Source organism: Giraffa tippelskirchi, chromosome 3 (assembly GCF_054371585.1).
Source record: "Giraffa tippelskirchi isolate mGirTip1 chromosome 3, T2T-mGirTip1v1.2.pri, whole genome shotgun sequence".
NCBI lineage: Eukaryota > Metazoa > Chordata > Mammalia > Artiodactyla > Giraffidae > Giraffa > Giraffa tippelskirchi.
In genome coordinates this window covers 159334410-159359798 of record NC_137277.1, presented here as the reverse complement: position 1 = coordinate 159359798, position 25389 = coordinate 159334410, and the positions used below count along the sequence as shown (strand labels likewise).

The 25389-nt window shown below is 36.2% G+C and overlaps 1 protein-coding gene across 7 annotated transcripts in view; it reads right to left on the bottom strand.

Moving 5' to 3' along the window:
* Positions 1 to 25389, bottom strand: part of SPAG16 (sperm associated antigen 16) — a 981998-nt gene that overhangs the window by 897831 nt on the left and 58778 nt on the right. For all 7 annotated transcript variants that reach the window (XM_081583025.1, XM_081583031.1, XM_081583028.1 and 4 more), the window contains one exon: positions 16126 to 16235. In XM_081583025.1, the coding sequence (XP_081439151.1) occupies positions 16126 to 16235 (110 nt within the window). The remainder of the gene's footprint in view (positions 1 to 16125; positions 16236 to 25389) is intronic.

Below are 25389 nucleotides of genomic sequence, written 5' to 3'. Positions count from 1 at the left end.
GGAGAAGACTAAAAAATTCATCAATTTACTCAAGTATTGATATTGATCAAAATATAACACAGACACAGGTTTGAATATACAAAAATCAAATTGTATTAAATATATATGAAATTCTCAACTCCAAAATTAGAAAATACATTCTTCTCAAGTACACACTCTTACAAAAATGGACCATATACTAGTTTATAAAGAACTTGTGCACACACACATGCATGCTCAGTCGTGTCTGGCTTGTTGCAACTTCATGGACTGTAGCCCGCCAGGCTTCTCTGTCCATGGGATTCTCCAGTCAAGAATACTGGAGTGGGTTGCCATTTCCTCCTCCAGGGGATCTTCCCCACCCAGGGACTGAAACCATGTCTCCTGGGTCTCCTGCACTGGCAAGCGGATTCTTTGCCACTGAACCACCTGTGAAGCCCCAAAGAACTTGTATATTAGGATAAAAATTAAGCTGCTAAAGCTGACATATCTCAAAAAGGGTGGACTGACACAAATAGAATATAATCCTCCCACAAGTAATTCTCCCAAGGTGAGTGATCAAAGTCCATGCACAGCTGAGCATGATGGATCAGGATTCTTTTCCTTTGGGGTTCATCCATTTAGGATACTGTCTTTGTCTGCACAGTCTGATGGATTACAAGCACTCCCTTGATCCACATAAACTGAAGATAAAGGAATATAAAGCAGTTAAAAAGCCTGATGCTCCTCTAAGGACCAGACCATGGTAGTGGCATTGTTTCAGTGTCACAAAATAAGCAACCACAGCATCTCAGTGGCATACAGCAAGATTTATCTCGCTCATATATTGTGGGTCAGTTGGAGATGAGCTGATATTGGCTAAGCCCAGTTATAGCAGCACTGATCCTCATGCCTTTCACTGAATCAGAGGTTAGCTGAGACATTTTTTTCTCATTCCATGGCACAGGTACAAGACAGTAAACCAAAATGTGGAAGGACATCCAGTGCTGTCGTGTCACATGATCAAGTGACATTTCTCCAAAATATACACAGATATATAATCAAGCTCTGCATTAATGATCAAAATAGTATCCTTCCTTGAAAATGGGGGGGAGAGTGTAAGTATCTCTAAGAAATAATTCATAGGCACATACCACATAAGTGCCTATTCTATTGGCAAAATTTAGTGTTATTGTCACACATAGGTATGAAGGAAGCTGAGAAATATAGTCTAACTACAACGCTAGCAATATCATGAAAAACATGGAATAAATAAAATATGTTTTGGTGGAGAACTAGCAATCTCTGCCATAACAACTCCCACCATACTTTAAGAACTGACTTAATACAGATTATATGCTCTGACGATGACTTATTTTAACTAGAAATCTATAATAACCAAAAAAGATAACCCCAAATCAGGCATATGTAAATATAAAAATATTCTCTAAATAAACCATGAGATGAAGAAATCATAATGGAAATCTTAAAATACTTAAGACTGAGCAAAAATTAAAATGCTACATAGAAACATGTGTAAGAAGTAGTTAAAGTAATATTCAGAAGGAACTTTATAATACTAAATAGAATAGTGGGAAGGCCAAAAATTAATAAGCTATGTATCGTAATTAAGAAGTGGAAAAAGAAACAAAGAATAAACCCAAAGAGTACAGACAGAAGGAAATCATAACAAGCAAAGCACAAAGTAATGAAAAAAAATGTGTATATATATATAACAGTATCAAAAAACTTAAAACTTAAAAACTTGAAAGTTATTTGAAAATACCAATAAAATTCATAAATCTCCAGGAAGACCAATGAGAGATGAGGGAGAGTCTTGTCAGCAGGGAAACTTTAAGAAAGGAGGAAGATAAATGGATACCAAAAACAAGAAGAGAATATAACTGTGGATTCATTAGAGATTTAAAAAATAAACAATGTAACAAATATCTTTATGCTGGTAAATTTGAAACTTAGACAAAATGGTTATATTCATGTAAATGTATTACTTAATGATTTTCTAAAATTGATTCAAGAAGAAATAACTGCTAGAATTCTATTCTGCTAAAAAAATCTGAATCCATAGTACAAAATATTTCCATAAACACATAGCAGCTCCTATTAGTTTTACCTAACACTTCTATGCATACATTTAAGGTAGATATAAAAACTCAAAAGAAAAAGAGGGAAATATCTGCAACCCATTTTATGATACCAAAATTATAAAAAAGACAGTGACTAAAAAGGAAAATTAAAGCTCAGTTTTATTCAAAATAGAGAAACACCATAAGGAAAAAACAGTGAACTAGATCCAGTGATATATATAAATCATGTAACACATGATGAATGAGCTAGTTTCATCCCAACAATGACAGAGAATGTTACATTAGAAAGTCCATTGGGTCATTTACCACATTAAAACGATAATGGAGAAGATCATCTCAGAAGCAGAAAATTCAACATTCATTCATGATAAAATAAAAGTTTCAAACTTAAACATGATAAAAATATTCACCATTCAATTATGACAAAACAAAATTAATGTTAACTCATGATAAAACACAAATAAACTTGGCAAATGTGGAAGTAAAGGAAACTTTTTTAATCTGAGAAGGAATATCTGACCAAAGACTTATAAGAAATATCACTTTTTGTGTTGAAACATGAGAAAATTGCTTCATTTTAGGAAAAAAAAAAAAAAGTATAAGAATGTCTATTCCAACATCTTCAATTTAACCATTCTCTAGAAGTCCTAAACAATGTCCAAAGATAAGAAATACACATAAAATTTTCCAGGATCAGAAAAGGAAAATTATAACTATCGCTGTTTATAGGTGATACCATTATTTACAAGAAAAAAATTTTTTAAAGAAACCTATTTCAGTAGAGAGTTTAGCAAGGTCTCTATGTTTAAAATTGACTTAGAGTAATCAATTTCATTTCTATGTAACAACAACTAACAGAACATATATTTCTCAGGCATTCCTTCAAACACAAATATTGATGGAGTACTTACTATTGGCCAGTCACATTTTTGGCACTGAGAATACAGGAGTGAATAAAACAGGCAAATATTTCTGCTCTCGTGGAGCTTACATTCTAGTAGGGGAAGAATACAGTAAGTTAATAAGTACAACACAGAACATAAGAGGGAGATATGTAAGAGGAAAAAAAAAAGCAGGAAAGAGATCCAGGAAGGAAAAGGGAATTTTAATTAAATCTAAATTAAAATTTAGATGGGACGGCTATGGAAAGTTTCTCTAAAAGGAGACATTTAATTAAAGATCTAAAGGAGTTGAGAGGGTGAGCCATTCAAATTTCTGAGAGAAGACAACTCAGATAAAACCTCAAGTGCAAAAGCCTGGAGGTAGGGCACGACTACAGTATTCTTCAAACAGGGAGGCTAGTGTGTCTACAATTGAGTAAAAGACGGTCCAGCAACTGGAGATGAGGTCAGAGAGGTTAAAAAGGAGCCAGAAAATGTAGGACCTCAGAGGCTATAATGACTTTTCTATAGCTCTGAAAAAGATAGGAAAACACTAAAAGTTTTCAACTGAGACATGTAATGGATAGATTTATGTTTTAGGAGGATCGCTCTGGCTGCTACATTCAACAAAGACTGAAGGAAAGGAAAGAAAAAAAGAAGAAAGACCAGTTGGGGAGATATTGTAGTAATCCATATTAGAGATGATGGAGAAGAAAAACAGAGAGCAACACTGCTGGTCTTAAGAAAAGATGGAAGGGTGGACATGTTTCAAAATACAACCAAAATAATTTTTTATATCTGATGTAAAATGTTTGAGAGAGAAATGACTCAAGGATAACTCCAGAGGTTTTTGGTTGAGGAACTGGAAGGACAGAGTTTCCTTAAGATGGAGAAAATTGCAGGAGATAGAGTCTTAATGCAGACTCAGTATGGAGGGGTTGAGGGTTGGAGGGTTGAGCATGCAGTTGGATATATAAAACCAGAGGACAGAAAAGAGATCTCTGTCGAAGATATAACTTAATGAGTCACTAACATATAGGTAATTTAAAATCATGAGACTGGGTGAGACAACCTAGGGAGTAACGGCATCAAAAGAGAAGAGGCCCCAGAACTGGTCCCAGGAAAACCTCAACATAAAAAAAGGTCGGGGAGATGAGGAGCAAACAGCAAAAGAAATGACAAATTATGGAAGTTATTGGCAATAACAAGGCCTAGAGAATGACCAAAAAGTGAGTGGCTGAGAATAGATGGAGAACAAGATCATTTAAAGAAGCAGCTGCTGAGGAACTGAGTGTTCGAAGGATCATCCATGTGAATATCTAAATAAGAATTATAGCAGGGATCATTTTTACAGAAGTGACAATGTCACAGTGACTACTTTTTTCATTTTACAAAAAAAAAAGAAAAAAATGAAGTGCCTGAAACAGTTATTATTGAGTATGATAAACTGATGATATGAGATTCAAGGCAAGATGTATTCATTAATGAGGGTAGGAGAAGGGACTGAAAGCAGCAATGAGAAGCAAAGGGGACAATTATGTCACCTGCAGGCCCAATGCTGTGGCTTAGTGGGGAATCAGAGAAGTCAGCCTTGAGACTGCTACAGATCATGGTAGACATGAGCTATGTCAGGAAAGCTGACTATGGATGTCACTTCTCAACCTCACATTTGGTGAAGTAAGATAGTAGCCTGAGTATATAAAACACAGAAACTGGAAAATACTACAAATCAAAGTTTATTTCCTCCCCTTCAAAGAGCTGATCATTAAACATTTACCAGAAGTCTGCTGGCTGTAGGAGAAACTATAAGCACGGAAAAGCTGAATTTCTATTAGCACAGAAGATGAAGGGACATTCATAATACAAGCTGAAAATACAGTGGATTTTGCTGATCAACGATCTTGAGTTCCAGAGAGTACACAGTGAAAGATTAGGGAATCAGAAAAGGAGACTTAAGAGATTGAGTAAGAAAACATGGCATAAGGAGCCTTACAGAGGATTAGAGTTCTGGAATATATGATGAACTGGGAGTTAGGCTCCTTAAAGAAGATTAAAAAGAATGAGATAAAGGATATGGGTGTTGAAGAAAAAGTCTGGAAGAGAAGAGGCCAGAAGAACAAGTTGCTCAGAATCTCCCCTTTGCCTCCTGCTGACAGAGGTAGGATGTCCTGTATTTGAAGATGAAACTCCAATACTTTGGCCACCTCATGCGAAGAGTTGACTCATTGGAAAAGACCCTAATGCTGGGAAGGATTGGGGGCAGGAGGAGAAGAGGATGACAGAGGATGAGATGGCTGGATGGCATCACTGATTCAACGGACATGAGTTTGGGTAAACTCCGGGAGTTGGTGATGGACAGGGAGGCCTGGCATGCTGCGATTCTTGGGGTCACAAAGAGTCGGACACGACCGAGTGACTGAACTGAACTGAACTGCTGAGTGCTTGGGAACTTTGTTGTCTACTGTCAATTTTGTGTTGAAGAGCTGTGATCTGATTCCAAGTTTGAGAGTTCCCTCCCCACTCCTGAGGATGGAGGCGTGGAGTTGGACAGAAGGTTGATCTTGCTCTGAGCTCATAGACGCCCTCTTGATTTCTGTTGGAGGCCTCAAAGCCGACAAAGGGGCAAGTTATTTATTTTAATTACTTCTAAATATTATATTAGAAAAACTATAAGGTACTGATAATTATATCTAACATAAACATGTATAAGATCTGTATGGAAAAAGTGTAAAAATGTTTTAAAAGATTGAAAAACCAAATATATGGGGAGATAAACCACATTCATTCATGAATTGAGACACTCAATATCAGAAAGATGCCACTTATCTCTATATAAATCTATAAAACCACAGCTATGTTAATAAAGATCTTAAGAAAAAAAGTTTTTAGGAACTTGGCAAGCCTAATTAAAATTTTACAGAACAGCAAAACACTTCTGAAGAACATGGTTGAAGAAACCATCCTAAGGTATATCCAAACTTATTAAAAACTGTAATAATTTAAAGGCACAGTGAACTGTATGATATCACTTATATAAAGAATCTAAAAAACTTAAAACTTTTTTAAAATAGGAAGTAAAATAGTGGTTACCAGCAGATGGAAGGTGAACTGAAAGTATGATGCTAAGAACACAAACTTGTAATGAGTAGTAAATAAGACATAAAGATCTAATTAATATGCAGTACAATGAATATAGAAAATACTATTGTACTATAATAATGTAATGTGATAAATATTTCTTTACTGGAAATCAAATCACAATATATAAATATATCAAAGTAACACAAGTGACAATTTGCCTACCTTAAACTTACACAATGTTACATGTCAAATTTACTTAAAAAAAAAAAGGTACTGACACAGAAGTAAACAAATTCACCAATGGAACATTAAAGATGTCCAAAAGCAAACCCAGGCAATATACAGAAACTACCTAAATAACTGAGCTGGTACTTGCAGACCACTGGGAAAAAGAAGAGCCATATAATAAAGTGTGCTGAACTAAGCAGTCATCTGAGTGAAACTGTAACAAGGAAGAGTCAACTTTGACTCTTCCATGCTAAATCTGTTTTTTTTACTTTAACTCTTGTTTTTTGCTATGTTTGTTATTATAATCATACATAATTGCCTCCCTCAGAATGTCCTGCCCCCTGCCTAGTTCATCTAAAGTGCCTTTGTTCAGAACCCTGTCCATCTGTAGATGGCAGGAAGAAAGAAATTAAAACATCACCCTGCCTGAGGCTTGCTATTCTGGGAGATATTTGCATATTAGATGTCCTTTTTTATTTCCTCACTTCCCCGCTCCAACTCTGATCCATAGATGAACCTGGCATCCAGACCCCAACAAGTGGTTATTTCGAGACATTAGTCTGCCATCTTCTAGGTGAGCCAGCTCTCCGAGTAAAGTCATTATTTCTTGCCTCAACACCTCATCTCTCAGATTCATTGGCCACTTATGGGACAAGTAGAACAAGTTTAGACTCAGTAACAAACTCAAGTGAAACAAGATTCCTACTTGACTCTACATAAAAAATTCAATGGTAATTTCAACATTATTAATACAATTTGAAAGCAAAATTTTATGACAAGACACTCAGTCAAGACAAAATGGAGTAGACTTATCTCTCCCCCTGCTTTTCCCTGCTAAGAACAACTATAAACCATGGTAATAATGCAAGACACAATGAAAGCATAACTCTGAAAGGGGAAAACAGAAACATAAACTAGTTCAAGATACCAGGATTGAAGGAAGAGCACAGTGGCAGGACATTTTACCATTCCTTACTGAATAGAAGGGGACTTAGGTCTGACTGCTAATGTGAAACAAAAGGTAATGTATTCTCTGGCCATAATCAAATCAAACTAGAAATCAGTAACAAAAAGACAACAGGAAAATCTCTTAAACACATGGAAACTGAACAACACTTCTAAATAATCCACAGGTCAAAGAGGAAGTCTCAAATAAAATAAAAATACATAGAATTGAGTGAAAATGAAAGTATAACATATCAACATATGTGGCACGCAGCTAAAGTAGTGTTGAGAGGGCCATTTATAGCTCTATATGCTTGCATTACAAAAGAGGAAATGTCTCAAATTAATAATCTCAGTTTCTAACTCAAAAAAGTAGGGTAAAAAAGCATGAGAAACTCAAAGCTAGAGGAAGAATAAAGGAAATAATAAAGATAAAAGTGTTGCAGGAAGGGGGACCCCTTCCAGAGACCAAAAGGGGGCTCTTGTCTAACACTCGGAAATGAACTGTCTAAGGAGACAGTCATGCTGACAGAGCAAGAAACTTCATTGGGAAGAGGTGCCTGGGCAGAGAATAGGAGGGTAAGGCAACCCAGAAGAACTACTTTGCCACATAGCTCTCATTCTCAGGTTTTATGGTGATGGGATTAAATTCCAGGTTATCTTTAGCCAATCATTCTGACTCAGGGTCCTTCTTGGTGGTGCATGCATTGCTCAGCCAAGATGGAAGCCATCAAGAATTCTTGGAGGTGGTAGGACACAGGGTGTGTCCTTTTGACTTCTCCTGAACTCTTCCAATAGGTGGTGGCTTAGCTCCTTACTGGGACCTCCTGTTCATAAAATAACCTTGATGCCTGGCCAGGGTGGGAGGTTTCAGTTGGTGTGTTTCCTCTAACCAAAGCAGAAATCAATGAAATGAAAGTAGAACAATTCAGAAAATCATGAAACAAAAGGAAATTCCTTTTAAAAAGTCAGTAATATTGATAAAACTGTATCTAGCAAGTTTGACAAAAATAAAAAGGGAAAAGATACAAATAAAAAATATTAAGAATACTGGAATAGAGGATCTTACCACAGATCATGCAGTTATTAAAAATATCACAGGGGAATGTTATAAATAATAAATAACTTCATGCTCATAAATTTAACAAGTCCAAAAAACACAAACTACCAAAACTATCAATTAAGGTGAAATAAGCTGAATAGCCCCATAACCATTAAAAAAGACTGAACTGGCAACCCAAAAAAGAAATCCTCTGGTCCAGATGGTCTTTGGAGAATTCTACCAAATATTTAAAAAAAGAAGTAACACCTACTCAGTAACAAAAATAACTACTGATCCACGCAAAAGCTTGGATGAATTTCAAGAGAAAGATGCTGAATGTAAAAGTCAATCCCAAAAGTTAAGTACAGTATGATTCCATTTAAATAACAATCTCAAAATGACAATATTATACAGCTGGAGAAAAAAAAATAGTGGTTGTCTATGATTAGAGATAAAGGAGAGTGGAATAGAGAGCAAAAAGTGGATATGACTATAAAAGAGCAACACTAATGCTTCTTGTGGTGATGAAACTTTTCTACACCTTGATTGTATCAATGACCAATGAGGACTGTGACACTGTATTTTAAGGGTTTTTTGTACTTTAGTTTTATAAGATGTTACCATTGGAGGAAAGTAAATAAAGAGTATACAAGATCTCTCTGTATTATTTCTTCCAAATGCATGTGAATCTACAACTCCCAAAATAAAAAGGTTGGTTTCAAAAAAATCAAAGACATTAGTAGAACACAAATAAATTCAATAGATTAAAAAGTACTGTATCAATATTAATTTTTTTCATCTAAATACCATATTGTGTGTATGTAAGAGAATATCTATATTTTTAGGAATTACACACAAATACTTAGTAAAGGGAAAATAATAAACAAACATCTTAAAAGAAAATATTCAAGCAAAGCATTCTGATCTTGGGACAGGAAAATATCTCTTAAGCAAGCGACAATAACTGTTACCATAAAAGAAAGTATTGATAAATTTAAATACATTAAAATGAACTTTTTGCTGGGTGACTTTTTTAAAAATAAAAACCATGTAAAATGAAGAACTTCTATTCATTAAAAGACACTATAAAGGAACAGGAAATATAAATCACCATCTGGGACAAGATATCTACATTCATGCAACTGATCAAGGACTCAATATTAAAATATACAACAAATAATATTCAAAGATCAAGAACCTAATAGAAAAATGGAAAAAAAAACAAACTATGAACTGACATTTTATAGAGGCAAGCATATGAACTGCCTATAAGCAAAATAGAACATGTTAAATTTAATTATTGTAAGAAAAATGAAAATTAATACCCTGTGAGGTAACTTATTTTATTCATTAAATTGACAAAAATAAAGAAATCTGTAATACCCAGTGTCAAAAAGGATATAGAGTAATAGGAACTCTATGTGTGGGATTATAGACATGTTAAACTAATTTGAAAAATAAAATGAAATTATCTAGTAAAATCCTCATCTCTCCAGAAATTTCACTCGAAATTTAATATCCTACAGAAAACCTTGCATATGTGTACCTGAGGGCGTGTACAGGAATATTCATGGCAGCCTGTTCACTGGACCAAGACTTTGAGAACAACCTGAACATACATTCATAACCCAAAAGTAAATACTGTGAAATGAATTACAGCCCCCTACAAGAATATGGAAGAATCTTAGAAGCAAAATACTGAAAGAAAAAAGCAAGTTGTATAAGACCATAGTGTATAATTTCCATTTATGCTTTATATATATATATGTAATCAATATAATATATAATTTGTACATTTATATATTATAGTCAAATATATTTACATTAAGTTAAGGAAATATTGCTTGAACACAGTTGTATCTTAAACTATAGATGTTGACATTGACTGAAGTTTGAAAATGTTGCAAAAACCTAAGCATTTTCCCATTGCAAACTGATTTCAAATTTTCTAAATCCTTCATGCTTATGCATGATTCAAAATAAAGAGTAGAGTTGAAAACCTGAGAATAATTAGTATTTCTTAATTACTTCTATTCTGATTAACATGTACTTCTTTTTATGTAAAGCAGAATAAATTTAGTGTAATAATGTATTTCTAGTTATTTGATTTTCTACTCAGAACAGAATTATAAACAAGTTGGCTTAATCCTTATGTATTTAACATGGCACAACATTATGAATAAATATTTTGATTAATATATTTCCTCAGTGATTTTTAATGATATTTTCAACTCTTAAATATATTCAACATTATTATCAAATTACAGGCATTCAAATTTTCATTTGCATATGGTTTTAGACTTTTTAATATTCCATAATTCTAAACTCTAAAAATGATGCAAATCTAATTTCCTTTTTTCCAACCTTATGTCTGAAAAATGCTAATTTAACATCCTAAACTAGTATTCATAATTATTGGCAAAATGCCGAGGAGATCATTGGTTGATGTCAGAATCACAGTACTTCCGGCAAAAATCAACAATTACCGCCTAACAATATTCAAGGATAATAAACAAAATGCAGCTAAATTTGCCCTAGGTATTAGCATGAAAGGGTATTTAATTGTTCTTGAAGTACACCATTAGCAGGCCAGGGTGGCATCACACAACATGATAACATAAACTGGCATATCAGAATTAAAAGGAACTTTCACTCCTCTTTATATTTTCATATCATTATATTTAAACTATAATATATTTTATATAAATACCAAATATATCATGTCAAAAATATTAAATAAGATTCAATGTTTTCATTAAGCAAATCAAAATATAAAATAGCCCCTAAAGACGTTGAGAGTTATGTGCAAATATGCGGTAATGAAAAATATTAAATAGGAACTTGGATGGTTAGATCCATGAATCAAGGTAAATCGGAAGTAGTCAAACAGGAGATGGCAAGAGTGAACATCAGAATTTTAGGAATCAGTGAAATAAATTGGACAGGAGTAGGAGAATTTAATTCAGGTGACCACTATATCTATTACTGTGGGCAAGAATCCCTAAGAAGAAATGGAATAGCCCTCATAGTCAACAAAAGAGTCTGAAATGTAGTACTTGAGAGCAATCTCAAAAACAACAGAAAGATCTTGGTTCATTTCCAAGGCAAACCATTCAATATCATGATAATTCAAGTCTATGTCCCAACCACTAATGCCAAAGAAGCTGATGTTAAACTGTTCTATGAAGACCTACAAGATCTTCTAGAACTAACATCAAAAAAAGATGTCCTTTTCATCACAGGGGGCTGTAAGGCAAAAGTAGGATGTCAAGAAATACCTGGAGAAACAGGCAAGTTTGGCCTTGGAGTACAAAATGAAGCATGGAAAGGCAAACAGAGTTGTGTCAAGAGAATGCACTGGTTGTAGCAAACACCCTCTTCCAACAACACAAGAAACAAGTCTACACATGGACATCACCAGATGGTCAATACCAAAATCAAACTGATTATTTTCTTTGCAGCCAAAGATGGAGAAGCTCTATACAGTCAGCAAAAACAAGACCAGGAGCTGACTGTGGCTCAGATCATGAACTCCTTATTGCCAAATTCAGACTTAAATTGAAGAAAGTGGAGAAAACAACTAGGCCATTCCGGTATGACCTAAATCAAATCTCTTACGACTATACAGTGTAAGTGACAAACAGATTCAAGGGACTAGATCTGACAGACAGAGTTCCTCAAGAACTATGGACAGAGATTCGTAACACTGTACAGGAGGAGGTGATCAAAACCATCACGAAGAAGAAGAAATGCAAAAAGGCAAAATGGTTGTCTGAGGAGGCCTTACAAATAGCTGAGAAAAGAAGAGAAGCAAAAGGTAAAGGAGAAAAGGAAAGATATACCCATCTGAATGCAGAATTCCAAAGAAAGCAAGGAGAGATAAGCCTTCCTAAGTGAAAAATCAAAAAAAAAAAAGGGGGGGGGGGATAGAATGGAAAAGACTAGAGAGCTCTTCAAGAAAATTAGAGATATCAAGGGAACATTTCATACAAGTTGCTAGTGCTAAGTCATTTCAGTTGTGCCCAATGGACTATAGCCTGCCAGGCTCCTCTGTCTATGGGATTCTCCCATAGAATCCTGGACTGGCAAGAATATTGGACTGAGTTGCCAGTCCTTCTCCAAAAGATCCTCCTGAGCCAGGTCTCCAGCAATGCAAGCAGATTCTTTACTCTCTGAGCTACTAGGGAAGCCCTGTTTCATGCAAAGATGGGCACAAAAAAGAACAGAAATGGTATGGACCTAACAGAAGCAGGGGATATTAAGAGGTAGCAAGAATACACAGAACTATACAGAAAAAGATCTTAATGACCCAGATATCCACGATGGTGTGATCACATACCTAGGGCCAGACATCCTGGACTGTGGAGTTAAGTGGGACTTCGGAAGCATCACTACAAACAAAGCTAGTGGAGGTGATAGAATTCTAGCTGAGCTATTTCAAATCCTAAAAGATGATGCTGTGAAAGTGCTTCACACAATATGACAGCAAAATTGGAAAACTCAGCAGTGGCCACAGAAAGGAAAAGGTCAGTTTTCATTTCAATCCCTAAGAGAGACAATGCCAAAGAATGCTCAAACTACTGCACAATTGCACTCATCTCACATGCGAGCAAAGTATTGCTCAAAATCCTCCCTCCCACCTAGACTTCAATAGCACATGAACCAAGAATTTTTATATGCACAAGCTGGATTTAGAAAAGGCAGAGGAACCAGAAATCAAACTGATAGTGAAGGACAGGGGAGGGCAGTGAAGAACTGGCATGCTACAGTCCCTGGGGTTGCAGAGAATAGGACGTGACTTAGAGACTGAACAACAAAAAATGTTAATATTTTTAACTTTCTAAAAGTATAGTGGTTTCTAAACCACCACCTCCATATCCTTCTTGGGAGGATGGGCTTCCCTCATAGCTCAGTTGGTAAATCATCCGCCTGCAATGCAGGAGCCCTGGGTTCAATTCCTAGGTCAGGAAGATCCCCTGTAGAAGGAAATGGCAACCCTCTTCAGTATTCTTGCTTGGAGAATCCCATGGACAGAGAACCCTAGCAGGCGACTATTAATGGGATCACAAGAGTCAGACACGACTTAGCGACTAAACAACCACCATCTTTAACTTTTCACATGTCTGATCACCATTCAAAGCCTCTAAAGTAGTAATTCCTTTTTCCAGTAGTCATGTATGGATGTGAGAGTTGGACTATAAAGAAAGCTGAGAACCGAAGAATTGATGCTTTTGAACTGTGGTGTTGGAGAATACTCTTGAGAGTCCCTTGGACTGCAAGGAGATCCAACTAGTCCATCCTAAAGGAAATCAGTCCTGAATGTTCATTGGAAGGACTGATGCTGAAGCTGAAGCTCCACTACTTTGGTCACCTGATGGAAAGAACTGACTCATTTAAAAAGACCCTGATGCTGGGAAAGATTGAACGTGGGAGGAGAAGAGGACAACAGAGGATGAGATGGTTGGATGGCATCCCTGACGAGATGGACATGAGTTTGAGTAGGCTCCGGGAGTTGGTGATGGACAGGGAAGCCTGGCGTGCTACAGTCCATGGGGTTGCAAAGAGTCGGACACGACTGAGTGACTGACCTGAACTAAAAGTAGTAATTTCTTTCTCTTATCTGCAACTTATGTGACTGCAAATGACATGCAATTAATTGCATAATGATTCTCACTTCTTTTAGAGTAAAATATATTTCACAGATAGAGGGAAATTGTGTTATAATGTATAGTTATCTTCACAAAAACTAACCTGTTGACTATTTTAGTAACCCATTTTTTGGTTTACAGAGGGAAGAAAAATGGCTTTTCTCTAGTATTCAGGAAAATTGTTTCCATAATTGTACAGAAAATAGTTTAAACCATAAGAATTAACTTTTAGAGTACAATATCATATGTTAGAGAAAAATATAGAGAAATTAACATGGCATATCAGGAAAAGTGAGGTGAAAGTGAAAGTCGTTCAGTCGTGTTTGATTCTTTGTGACCCCATAGACTGTACAGTCCATGGAATTCTCTAAGGCAGAATACTGGAGTGGGTAGCCTTTCCCTTCTCCAGGGGATCTTTCCAACCCAGGGATCCCACACTGAAAGAAAGTGAAGTCATTCAGTCATGTCCGACTCTTTGTGACCCCATGGACTGTAGCCCACCAGGCTCCTCCATCCATGGAATTTTCTAGGCAAGAGTACTGGAGCCATTTCCTTCTCCAGGGGATCTTCTTGACCCAGGGATTGAACCAGTGCCTCAGCATTTCAGGCAGACACTTTACCACCTAAGCCACCAGGGAATCCCTGGTGATATTCCCACAATGAAGACAGATTCTTTACCAGGTGAGCCACAAGGGACACCCAAGAATACAGGAGTGGGTAGCCTATCCCTTCTCCAGTGGGTCTTCCAGACCCAGGAATTGAACTGGGGTCTCCTGCATTGCAAGTGGATTCTTTACCAACTGAGCTATCTAGATACTAAATTGGCCTGAAAAGTAAAGTTATACAACTGTCTAAGGAAGATTAATCCAGTTTATAATAGCAAGTTTAAGGAAAAAATATTCAATGTCACACACAATGCACTACTGGAGAACAGTCTAGGAGGAAGCTAAGGTTTTCCATGGAGATCAGCTTTAGAAGGGTGGGAGCGATAATTAAAAAGAAAAAGGAGCAGTGCAATAGGTAGTTTAAAGGTGATTTTGAAAGTCCCCCATAATCTCCTCCTTAATCCCCCAATTTAATTTAAGTAAATTTGCTCTTCCAATGAAGAAACATCAAGATAAGCTTGTTAGGTACTTTTCAATCAGATTTTTAACCCCTAAGTCTCCCCTTCCCACCTAACCCCAGTATAAAAATTCAGAACTTGCCAACTAATGTGAAAAAGGCATCAGTGGGAGCTCAGGAGACACTGAAAGGAGAGGATCAAAGATGATAATGACATATTTTTGAATTGACTCTTTCAGTAGATTGCAGACACTATTGAAAGAAATTTTTAAAATGAAGAAATTAGCTTATTTATGAATTAAGATGATTTGTGGATTAAGACGTTAATTTTGAGGCAATGGTAGCATCTCAAGATGGAAATTATAAATAGCTAAATTATTGGTGTGTAGCTAAGTATGGCAATATGTAGCTTTGAAAGTCATCAACAAAGATGTTATATTTGGAAATATATTATGGAATTACATTTTAGCACCCAGCAAAAAAATCTGTTGTTCTGATAGCATTACTACTAGGAGAAAGTTATTATATTTGTAAATATTTTCATTCTTAAATGTCAGATACTTTAGAACTCACAGGTAGCTACCACTTTATAAAAACATTCAATATCTCAGCTAAAACTTTATGCAATTTTCATGAAAAGAAACTAAACCCTTCATAGGTTTTACGTAATTTTCTTTCCTCATCCTTTTTGATCTCTTTGTCTGACCAGACATTTTTAATACCATTTTTTTTGTAATCACTGCAGAAGATTTGAACTATCAGCCTGACTGCATAGCAAAGGCACTAAGATATAATGAGGTTCTTAAATGGGGCATTAATTCTTTCCATTCAACTTTTTTAAAAGACTGATGAAAGTTTTAAGTTTTAGTATGAGAAAATAAATAAGGGATGACTTGATAGTTATTTCTCTGGACAAAGAAAAATGAGCAGAAATGACCATGATTAAGTTTGAAAATGTGGCAGAGTGATCCTCTGAGCTGTCTCCACCACTAATACATGTGTGTCCCTCAATTACTACTAATATTCAAGAACCTCCATTTTCCATCTATAGTCCAAGTAGTTTGGAATTCATAATCTCTAAATTCATTTTGCAATAAAATAATGATACAATATGAGTCCATGAATCTGAATGTCTGAGAGTTAAGTATGGATCAATGGAAACAAAAATACCATACCTTTGTATTAACTTTTGTCTTTGCTTTACATTTGCTTTGTTCTCGGGCTTCACGAAGACCTTTTTGAGTAGGACCTTCATGTGCATTTTCCTTTTCACAAGTAGGAACAACTGTAAGATAAAACAATTTATTCTAAATGTTTATACTGTTGGTCTGTAAGAAATATTATAACCAAAAAAGAAAGCCAAATTCATTACACATGTATTTTTGAAGTATTAAAATAATAATATTAAAACCATAACAAAATGTTGTTAATGAAGTTTCAAATTCATTTCCCAAAAATGCAGGGTGGTAAATGCTGCAAGGTTAGTGAATTAGCATGGGGAGCCAGCTGAAGAGCATGTAAGCCAATCTCCAATTCAATTATATCTAAATTCCTACTTTCATGAGATTTCATGTGTTTATAAACAAAGCTAAAGGGGGTCAAAGGGTAGAATTGTAAGCAATAACAAAAATTTACCAAGTGGAACTGGATAATAAAGAGGAGATTTTTAAATGAAAATTGTATTAATAATATATCCTCTATGCTTCACAATGTTGAGAAAAACAGAAAACGCAGGATAACAATCCAAAATAGTTGTAATATTGGTGTCTAAACTCTCCTGGACATAAGGAGCAGTCCTCAAGAAATCATTTGAGGGGAAAAGAAAAATGGTAGGAAAACTCTGTTTCTTTTTCACATCTTCTCATATACATATACATGCTTAGGTATACATAATTCCCTCCTGTATTTCTAAACATGCAGCTGATTTCAAATAATTTATATGGTTATAATTATTAACTCTTAAATGGCTAAATGTTCTAATTTATAACATCAATCTATGACAGGGAAAAGATGATGAACACAAATATATCTCGAAAGATTCTTTGTCAAGGTTCTCAAATAATTCTGACGTTATAAAGGTGAGGAAGCACATGCTAGCTAGCATTTAGTTTCTTTCTTGATCCAATTTTTCCTATTCAGTACCAGTTTCAAAGAAGAAAACCATCAAAATAACTCCCAAAATATCATAAAAGCCAAATGTTGCATAAGCTAGTACTATATAAATGTATTTTAAAAACTTCAAACACTAGGGTATCCAAAATGTCTGTCTTTCCTCAATGGTGCTACAAGTTAGGGCCCCACAGAACCTGTGAGTCAAAATGCGAAGGAAAGGCAACAATTACAGCTCGTTGAGATTAGAGAAGTGAAAGTTGCTCAGTCATGTCCAACTCTTTGCGACTCTATAGTCCATGGAAGTCTCCAGGTCAGAATACTGGAGTGGGTAGCCTTACCCTTCTCCAGATCTTCCCAACCCAGGGATCGAACCCAGGTCTCCCGCATTGAAGGTGGATTCTTTACCAGCTGAGCCACAAGGAGACAGGGATCAAGACCATTCCCATGGAAAAGAAATGCAAAAAAGCAAAATGGCTATCTGAGGAGGCCTTACAAATAGCTGTGAAAAGAAGGGAAGCGAAAAGCAAAGGAGAAAAGGAAAGATATTCCCATCTCAATGCAGAGTTCCAAAGAATAGCAAGGAGAGATAAGAAAGCCTTCCTCAGAGATCAATGCAAAGAAATAGAGGAAAACAACAGAATGAGAAAGACTAGATATCTCTTCAAGAAAATTAGAGATACCAAGGGAATATTTCATGCAAAGATGGGTTCGATAAAGGACAGAAATGGTATGGACCTAATAGAAGCAGAAGATATTAAGAAGAGGTGGCAAGAATACACAGAAGAACTGTACAAAAAAGATCTTCATGACCCAGATAATGACGATGGTGTGATCACTCACCTAGAGCCAGACATTCTGGAATGTGAAGTCAAGTGGGCCTTAGAAAGCATCACTAGGAACAAAGCTAGTGGAGGTGATGGAATTCCAGTTGAGCTATTTCAAATCCTGAAAGATGATGCTGTGAAAGTGCTTCACTCAATATGCCAGCAAATGTGGAAAACTCAGCAATGGCCACGGAACTGGAAAATGTCAGTTTTCATTCCAATCTCAAAGAAAGGCAATGCCAAAGAATGCTGGAACTACCACACAAGTACACTCATCCAACATGATAGTAAATAATGCTCAAAATTCTCCAAGCCAGGCTTCAGCAATGTGTGAACTATGAAATTCCAGATGTTCAAGCTGGTTTTAGAAAAGGCAGAGGAACCAGAGATCAAATTGCCAACATCCGATGGATCATCGAAAAAGCAAGAGAGTTCCAGAAAAACATCTATTTCTGCTTTATTGACTATGTCAAAGCCTTTGACTGTGTGGATCACAATAAACTGTGGAAAATTCTGAAAGAGATGGGAATACCAGACCATTTTCCCTGTCTCTTGAGAAACCTGTATGCAGGTCAGGAAGCAACAGTTAGAACTAGACATAGAACAACAGACTGGTTCCAAATAGGAAAAGGAGTACGTCAAGGCTGTATATTGTCACCCTGCTTATTTAACTTACAGCATAGTACATCATGAGAAACACTGGGCTGGAAGAAACACAAGCTGCAATCAAGATTGCTGGAAGAAATATCAATAACCTCAGATATGCAGATGTACCACCCTTACGGAAGAAGGCAAAGAAGAACTAAAGAGCCTCTTGATGAAAGTGAAAGAGGAGAGTGAAAAAGTTGGCTTAAAGCTCAACATTCAGAAAACTAAGATCATGACATCTGGTCCCATCACTTCATGGCAAATAGATGGGGAAACAGTGGTAACAGTGTCAGACTTTATTTTTTGGGTCTCCAAAATCACTGCAGATGGTGATTGCAGCCATGAAATTAAAAGACGCTTACTCCTTGGAAGGGAAGTTATGACCAACCTAGATAGCATATTAAAAAGCAGAAATATTACTTTGCCAACAAAGGTCCGTCTAGTCAAGGCTACGGTTTTTCCAGTGGTCATGTATGGATGTGAGAGTTGTATGGTGAAGAAAGCTGAGCACCAAAGAATGATGCTTTTGAACTGTGGTGTTGGAGAAAACTCTTGAGAGTCCCTTGGACTGCAAGGAGATCCAACCAGTCCATCCTAAAGGAGATCAGTCCTGGGGGTTCATTAGAAGGACTGATGTTGTGCTGAAACTCCAATACTTTGGCCACCTCATGCGAAGAGTTGACTCATTGGAAAAGACCGTGATGCTGGGAAGGATTGGGGGCAGGAAGAGAAGGGGACAACAGAGGATGAGATTGCTGGATGGCATCACCGACTCAATGGACATGGGTTTGGGGGGACTCCGAGAGTTAGTGACAGACAGGGAGGCCTGGCATGCTGCTATTCATGGGGTCTCAAAGAGTCGGACACGACTGAGCGACTGAACTGAACTGAACTGAGATCAGAGAGAAACTTTCACTTCTAATTCTCTTTTATAGCATTTTCCTCTTCAATGACCAAGAGTGAAAACCTGGTATTGATGATGATTTAAAATAATAATAGCTAGCATCTATGCTTCATTGATGTTTTACTATCTAACAGCTACTTATCTAAACAGCATATGTGTTATTTCATGACATCGTGGCAATAACCCTGTGTAGCTCACTACCTTTTGTTCCCTTTTACATACAAGGAGAATTTGTATAGCAACATCTACAGGGAAGAAAGGAGAAAGCAATAAAGAGAGAGATCCAGGATTCCAGTGGATAATTCTAGGAATATGAGCAGACTTCGTGGAGAAGGCAATGGCACCCCACTCCAGTATTCTTGCCTGGAAAATACCATGGACAGAGGAGCCTGGTAGGCAGCAGCCCATGGGGTTGCTAAGAGTCAGACACGACTGAGCGACTTCACTTTCACTTTTCACTTTCATGCAATGGAATAGGAAATGGCAACCCACTCCAGTGTTCTTGCCTGGAGAATCCCAGGGATGGGGGAGCCTGGTGGGCTGCCGTCTATGGGGTCGCACAGAGTTGGACATGATTAAAGAAATTTAGCAGCAGCAGCAGCAGCAGCATGTAGAATGCAAAACATTACTAAACACCAATTTGCAAGAAATAAAATAAAAAGCAAGAGACAAACAACAAAATGATAAGGACAGATGAAAGTAAAACAACAAAAAGTGCTTAGTTTACAAGTATATGCAGTTGTTCCACAAGCAAAATGAAATTATAAGAATTTACTCTTCATGAATACTTTAGAAAAAAATTCAACATTTGCAACCAAAACATGAGCATATACATTGCATAATGGATGTGTAATGGAAAGAAAAATAGTTCAGTTCAGTCGCTCAGTCGTGTCCGACTCTCTGCGACCCCATGAATTGCAGCACGCCAGGCCTCTCTGTCCATCACCAACTCCCAGAGTCTACCCAAACCCATGTTCATCGAGTCAGTGATGCCATCCAACCATTTCATCCTCTGTCGTCCCCTTCTCCTCCCGCCCCCAGTCCCACCCAGCATTAGGGTCTTTTCCAATGAGTCAACCCTTCGCATGAGGTGGCCAAAGTATTGGAGCTTCAGCTTCAACATCAGACCTTCCAATGAACACCCAGGATTGATCTCTTTTAGGATGGATTGATTGGATCTCCTTGCAGTCCAAGAAACTCTCAAGAGTCTTCTCCAACACCACAGTTCAAAAGCATTAATTCTGCGGCGCTCAGCTTTCTTCACTGTCCAACTCTCACATCCATACATGACCACTGGAAAAACCATAGTCTTGACTAGACGGACTTTTGTTGGCAAAGTAATGTCTCTGCTTTTAAACATGCTATCTAGGTTGGCCATAACCTTCCTTCCAAGTAGTAAGCGTCTTTTAATTTCATGGCTGCAGTCACCATCAGCAGTGATTCTGGAGCCCAAAAAAGTAAAGTCTGACACTGTTTCCACTGTTTCCCCATCTATTTCCCATGGAGTGATAATAACATGATTTCCACTATCAGACAACTATCACTTTTGTTTATACAAAGATTTATTGAACAAATGAGAGGCTCAAACATCGGGTCTTTGTCACATTCATGGTTAAGTGAAAATTACTTTTCAAAATTACAAAAAATGCTTCTTAATGTTTAGTAATATCCTAGCAAAGGCCATTTTCCCATAAGAGCATCCTTATATTTATCAACTGATATTTGTTCATGAAAAGGCCTATAGTACTGACTGCTGCTATGCCAGTTTTCACTTGGGCACAAACATTATCTTAAGGAAGGTACAATTCCTTAAGAGAAATAAAGTAAACATCAAATAAACACATTTTTAACTTACAGAAATTATAGTTATTTTACTCCCAGTGCTAAATTTCACCCATTCAACCACTTCTTCATGTATGTGCACATTCAACCCAGTGTTAACTAACTGAACATTTAGGCCCCTGGTTAAATGTCAGATATGTATGTACATACTCATTTAACAAATATGTAAGTACCTATATTATATCAGTAGCTAACTCCAATATAGATTAAACATGGCTGAAAAGAAAATTATTTAACTGAAAAAATATCATGAAGAAATTATTCATAGTTTATCCCAGGGAGAAAAACAGAAAATATCCAAGAGATCAGGAAGCTCAAATGAGATCAAAGTATACATCTAATTAGAATTAAAAAAAAGGTAATAAAGGGAAAGAGCCATAATGATAACATGTATCTATCTAAACTAGACAATTTACTACATATAGTCATAAGAAACTGACATCCTGTAGTGCAATTCTGAGCAATAAAAAATACCCAACCCAAAAAGCAATTAATTAAGCTAAAACAGTTGCTCTAAATATGACATCTGTTTGTGATGCTCTGAAGTCAGTTTCACAGTTTTTCACTTCATCAATGACTTCCAATTTCTAAATATTTTTCTTGAATTCATAGATTCCTATCATAAATTATAAGATATCATAAAATATATGTATCTTTGCAGCCTCATGTGAAATCAAATATTAGCTAACACAAACATAATAAAAAAAACAGCATATGAAAAACTTTTTGAGCTTATGTAATTTGCACAAAAAGTTTTATTTCATAATATGTCATACTAAAAGGCTTTCTGTGTAGTTTATTGTAAATATTAGATACACATTACTTCCCATTACAACAAAGAAAACTGTAACATAACTATCACTTCAAATATCTAGTTGATAATAATCATTGTATCATAGTTTCTCTTAGGAACATTTCTACTATTCTACATACCATACAAGAGCAAACATAGAATTATAAACACTTTTCAGGTGAGAAACTTAACTACTAAAGTACTAATAACATTCTCTCTAGGTGTAAGCAATTATGGATAATTTTCCAATTTCTTATCATTTAAAATTCTTCCATAATAAACACATCACATTGTCAAAAAAATATGGTAAATTTAAAGTTCTTTGATAACTACTCCAAGTGAGTCCAACTTTTCGCTTATTCCTTAAATTCAGATTAAATAACAAAGTAAATGGTAATAAAGTCACTTCTTCCCAAATTATATTTAATCTAAAGAATTTCTACTGCCATACAAATTTCTGCTCAAAATAAATGAAAAATAGATGAATGACAGATAGTCAAAATATTTTAAAACTTAAACTAATATGAGAAAATGAAGAGGGAAAGAGTTAAATACATGAAAATAATTGTGAAAGCTAGCAAGATTTATGAAGAATCAGCAGTTAATCAATAAACCACCTTCTTCTCAAAGAAGTTGACTAAGTAGGGTTCCAGTTGATCAGCCAATCTGAGTGATAACACTCTGAGATCACACAGACAAATGCTGAAATCACTCAAGAAGCTTAGGAAAAGGAACTGCAAATCCTTTATAAAAATAGAAAGCATGTTTATAAGAAGCACAACATTATTCAGTATATAATTTAAGGAATTACTTTTATTCAGGTAACTGAGACCTACTCAACTTAAATAAAATGTGTTTTCTTCATTTGAGTTTGAATTTATTTTGATCAAAAGTCACTTCAAAATACAGATAAAAATGTAATTACAAAATTGATCTTCAAAGTAACTTATAAGTATCCGTCTAGAAAATCATGAATTCATTTCTGAATTAGATTAAATATCAGGAGATAACTTCATAAAGGTGTTATCTATAAACCATTAGTTTAACTTAATAGAGTTGTCAAGGATAAATAAATAAAATCATGAACTAGTAAGCAGAATGTAACATTTAGAGGTTAACTGATGTAAGCATCAACTTAATGTACAATTCCTCAATGTTTAAGCCTTCTTGTGTTTATTATTTTTCACAATCGTTAATCATTAGTTATTTTGAGAGTTAAGAGTTCTTGAGATTTGGTATTATAATCATCATACTTATATTTGATTGTGTTCTTTCTAAATGAAATATTTTCTGCTCTATGCTCTACTAGGAAACAAGCCTTTTCCAAATGCAAATACCTGAGCCCAGGTGAAAAAAAACCAGCTATCTGGAAGCCACCAGCTACATCCTCCCAGATAGTGATAAGAAGCTGGGGGATGTGAAAGGTGGCCACCCACCACATCCACCATCTCTTACAGTAAACAAGGAAATAAGAAGTGAACAATAAATAAAGTAGAATTGGCCCCAGAAAACTAGATGCATCTGAAAGAAATGATTTCAGCAAGCCCAGACACTTGCATTTTCCGAAAAATTTGTTGTTGTTCAGTTACTCATTCGTATCAAACTCGTTGCAACTCCATGGACTGCAGCACAGTCCTTTCTAGTCCTTAATCATCTCCTGGAGCTTGCTCAATCTCAAGTCCAATGAACCAGTGATGCCATCCAACCATCTCATCCTCTGTCATCCCCATCTACACCTGCCTGTAATCTTTCCCAGCATCAGGGTCTTTTCTAATGAGTCTGCTCTTCACATCAGGTGGCCAAAGTATTGGAGCTTCAGCTTCAGCATCAGTCCTTCCATTGAATATTCAGTATTGATTTCCTTTAGGACGGACTGGTTTGATCTCCTTGAGTCCAAGGGACTCTCAAGAGTCTTCTCCAACATCACAATTGGAAAGCATCAATTCTTCAGCACTGAGCCTTCTTTATGGTCCAATTCTCACATCCTAACATGCTTACTAAAAACCAAAGATTTGACTATCTGGAACTTTGTCTGGCAAGTAATGTCTCTGCTTATTGATACACTGTCTAGGTTTGAAACAGCTTTCCTTCTAAGGAGTAAATATCTTTTAATTTCATGGCTACAGTAACTCTGCAGTGATTTCAGAGTCCACGAAAATAAAGTCTGTCACTCTTTCCAATGTTTCCCCATCTACTTGCCATGAAGTGATGGGAACGGATGCCATGATCTTCGTTTTTTGAATGTTGAGTTTTAAGCCAGCTTTTTCACTGTCCTCTTTCACTTTAATCAAGAGTCTCTTTAGTTCTTCTTTGCTTTCTGCCATAAGGGTGGTGTCATCTGCATTTCCGAGGTTATTGATATTTTCCCAGCAATCTGGATTCTAGTTTGTTCTTCATCCAGCCCAGCATTTCTCATGATGTGCTCTGCATATAAGTTAAATAAGCAGAGTGACAATATATAGCCTTGACATACTCCTTTCCCAATTTGGAACCAGTCTGTTTTTCCATGTCCGGTTCTAACTGTTGCTTCTTGACCTGCATACAGATTTCTCAGAAGACAGGTCAGGTGGTCTGGTATTCCCCACCTCTTGAAGTATTTTCCACAGTTTTTTGAAATCCACACAGTCAAAGGCTTTAATGTAGTCACTGAAGCAGATGTTTTTCTGAAATTCCCTTGCTTTTTCAATGATTCAATGGATGTTGACAATTTCATCTCTGGTTCCTCTATGCCTTTTCTAAATCCAGTTTTCACATCTGGAAGTTCTCAGTTCACGTACTGCTGAAGCCTTGCTTGGGGGATTTTGAGCATGATCCTGTTAGCAAATGAAATGAGTGCAACTGTGTGGGGTAGTTTGAACATTCTTTGGCATTGCCTTTAGGATTGGAATGAAAACTAACCTTTTCCAGTCCTGTGTCCACTGCTGGATTTTGCAAATTAGCTGGCACATTGAGTGCAGCATTTTCACAGCATCATAATTTAGGATTTGAAATAGCTCAACTTGAATTCCATCACCTCCATCATCTTTGTTCGTAGTGATGCTTCCTAAGGTCCATTTGATTTCACACTCCAGCATATCTGGCTCTAGCTGAGTGATAACACCATCATGGTAATGCGGGTTATTAAGATCTATCTTCTATAGTTCTTCTGTGTATTCTTGCCACCTCTTCTTAATATCTTTTGTTTCTTTTAGGTCCACACCATTTCTGACCTTTATTGTTCCCATCTTTGCATGAAATGTTCCCTTAATATATCTAATTTTCTTGAAGAGAGCTCTAGTCTTTCCCATTCTATTGTTTTCCTCTATTTCTTTGCATG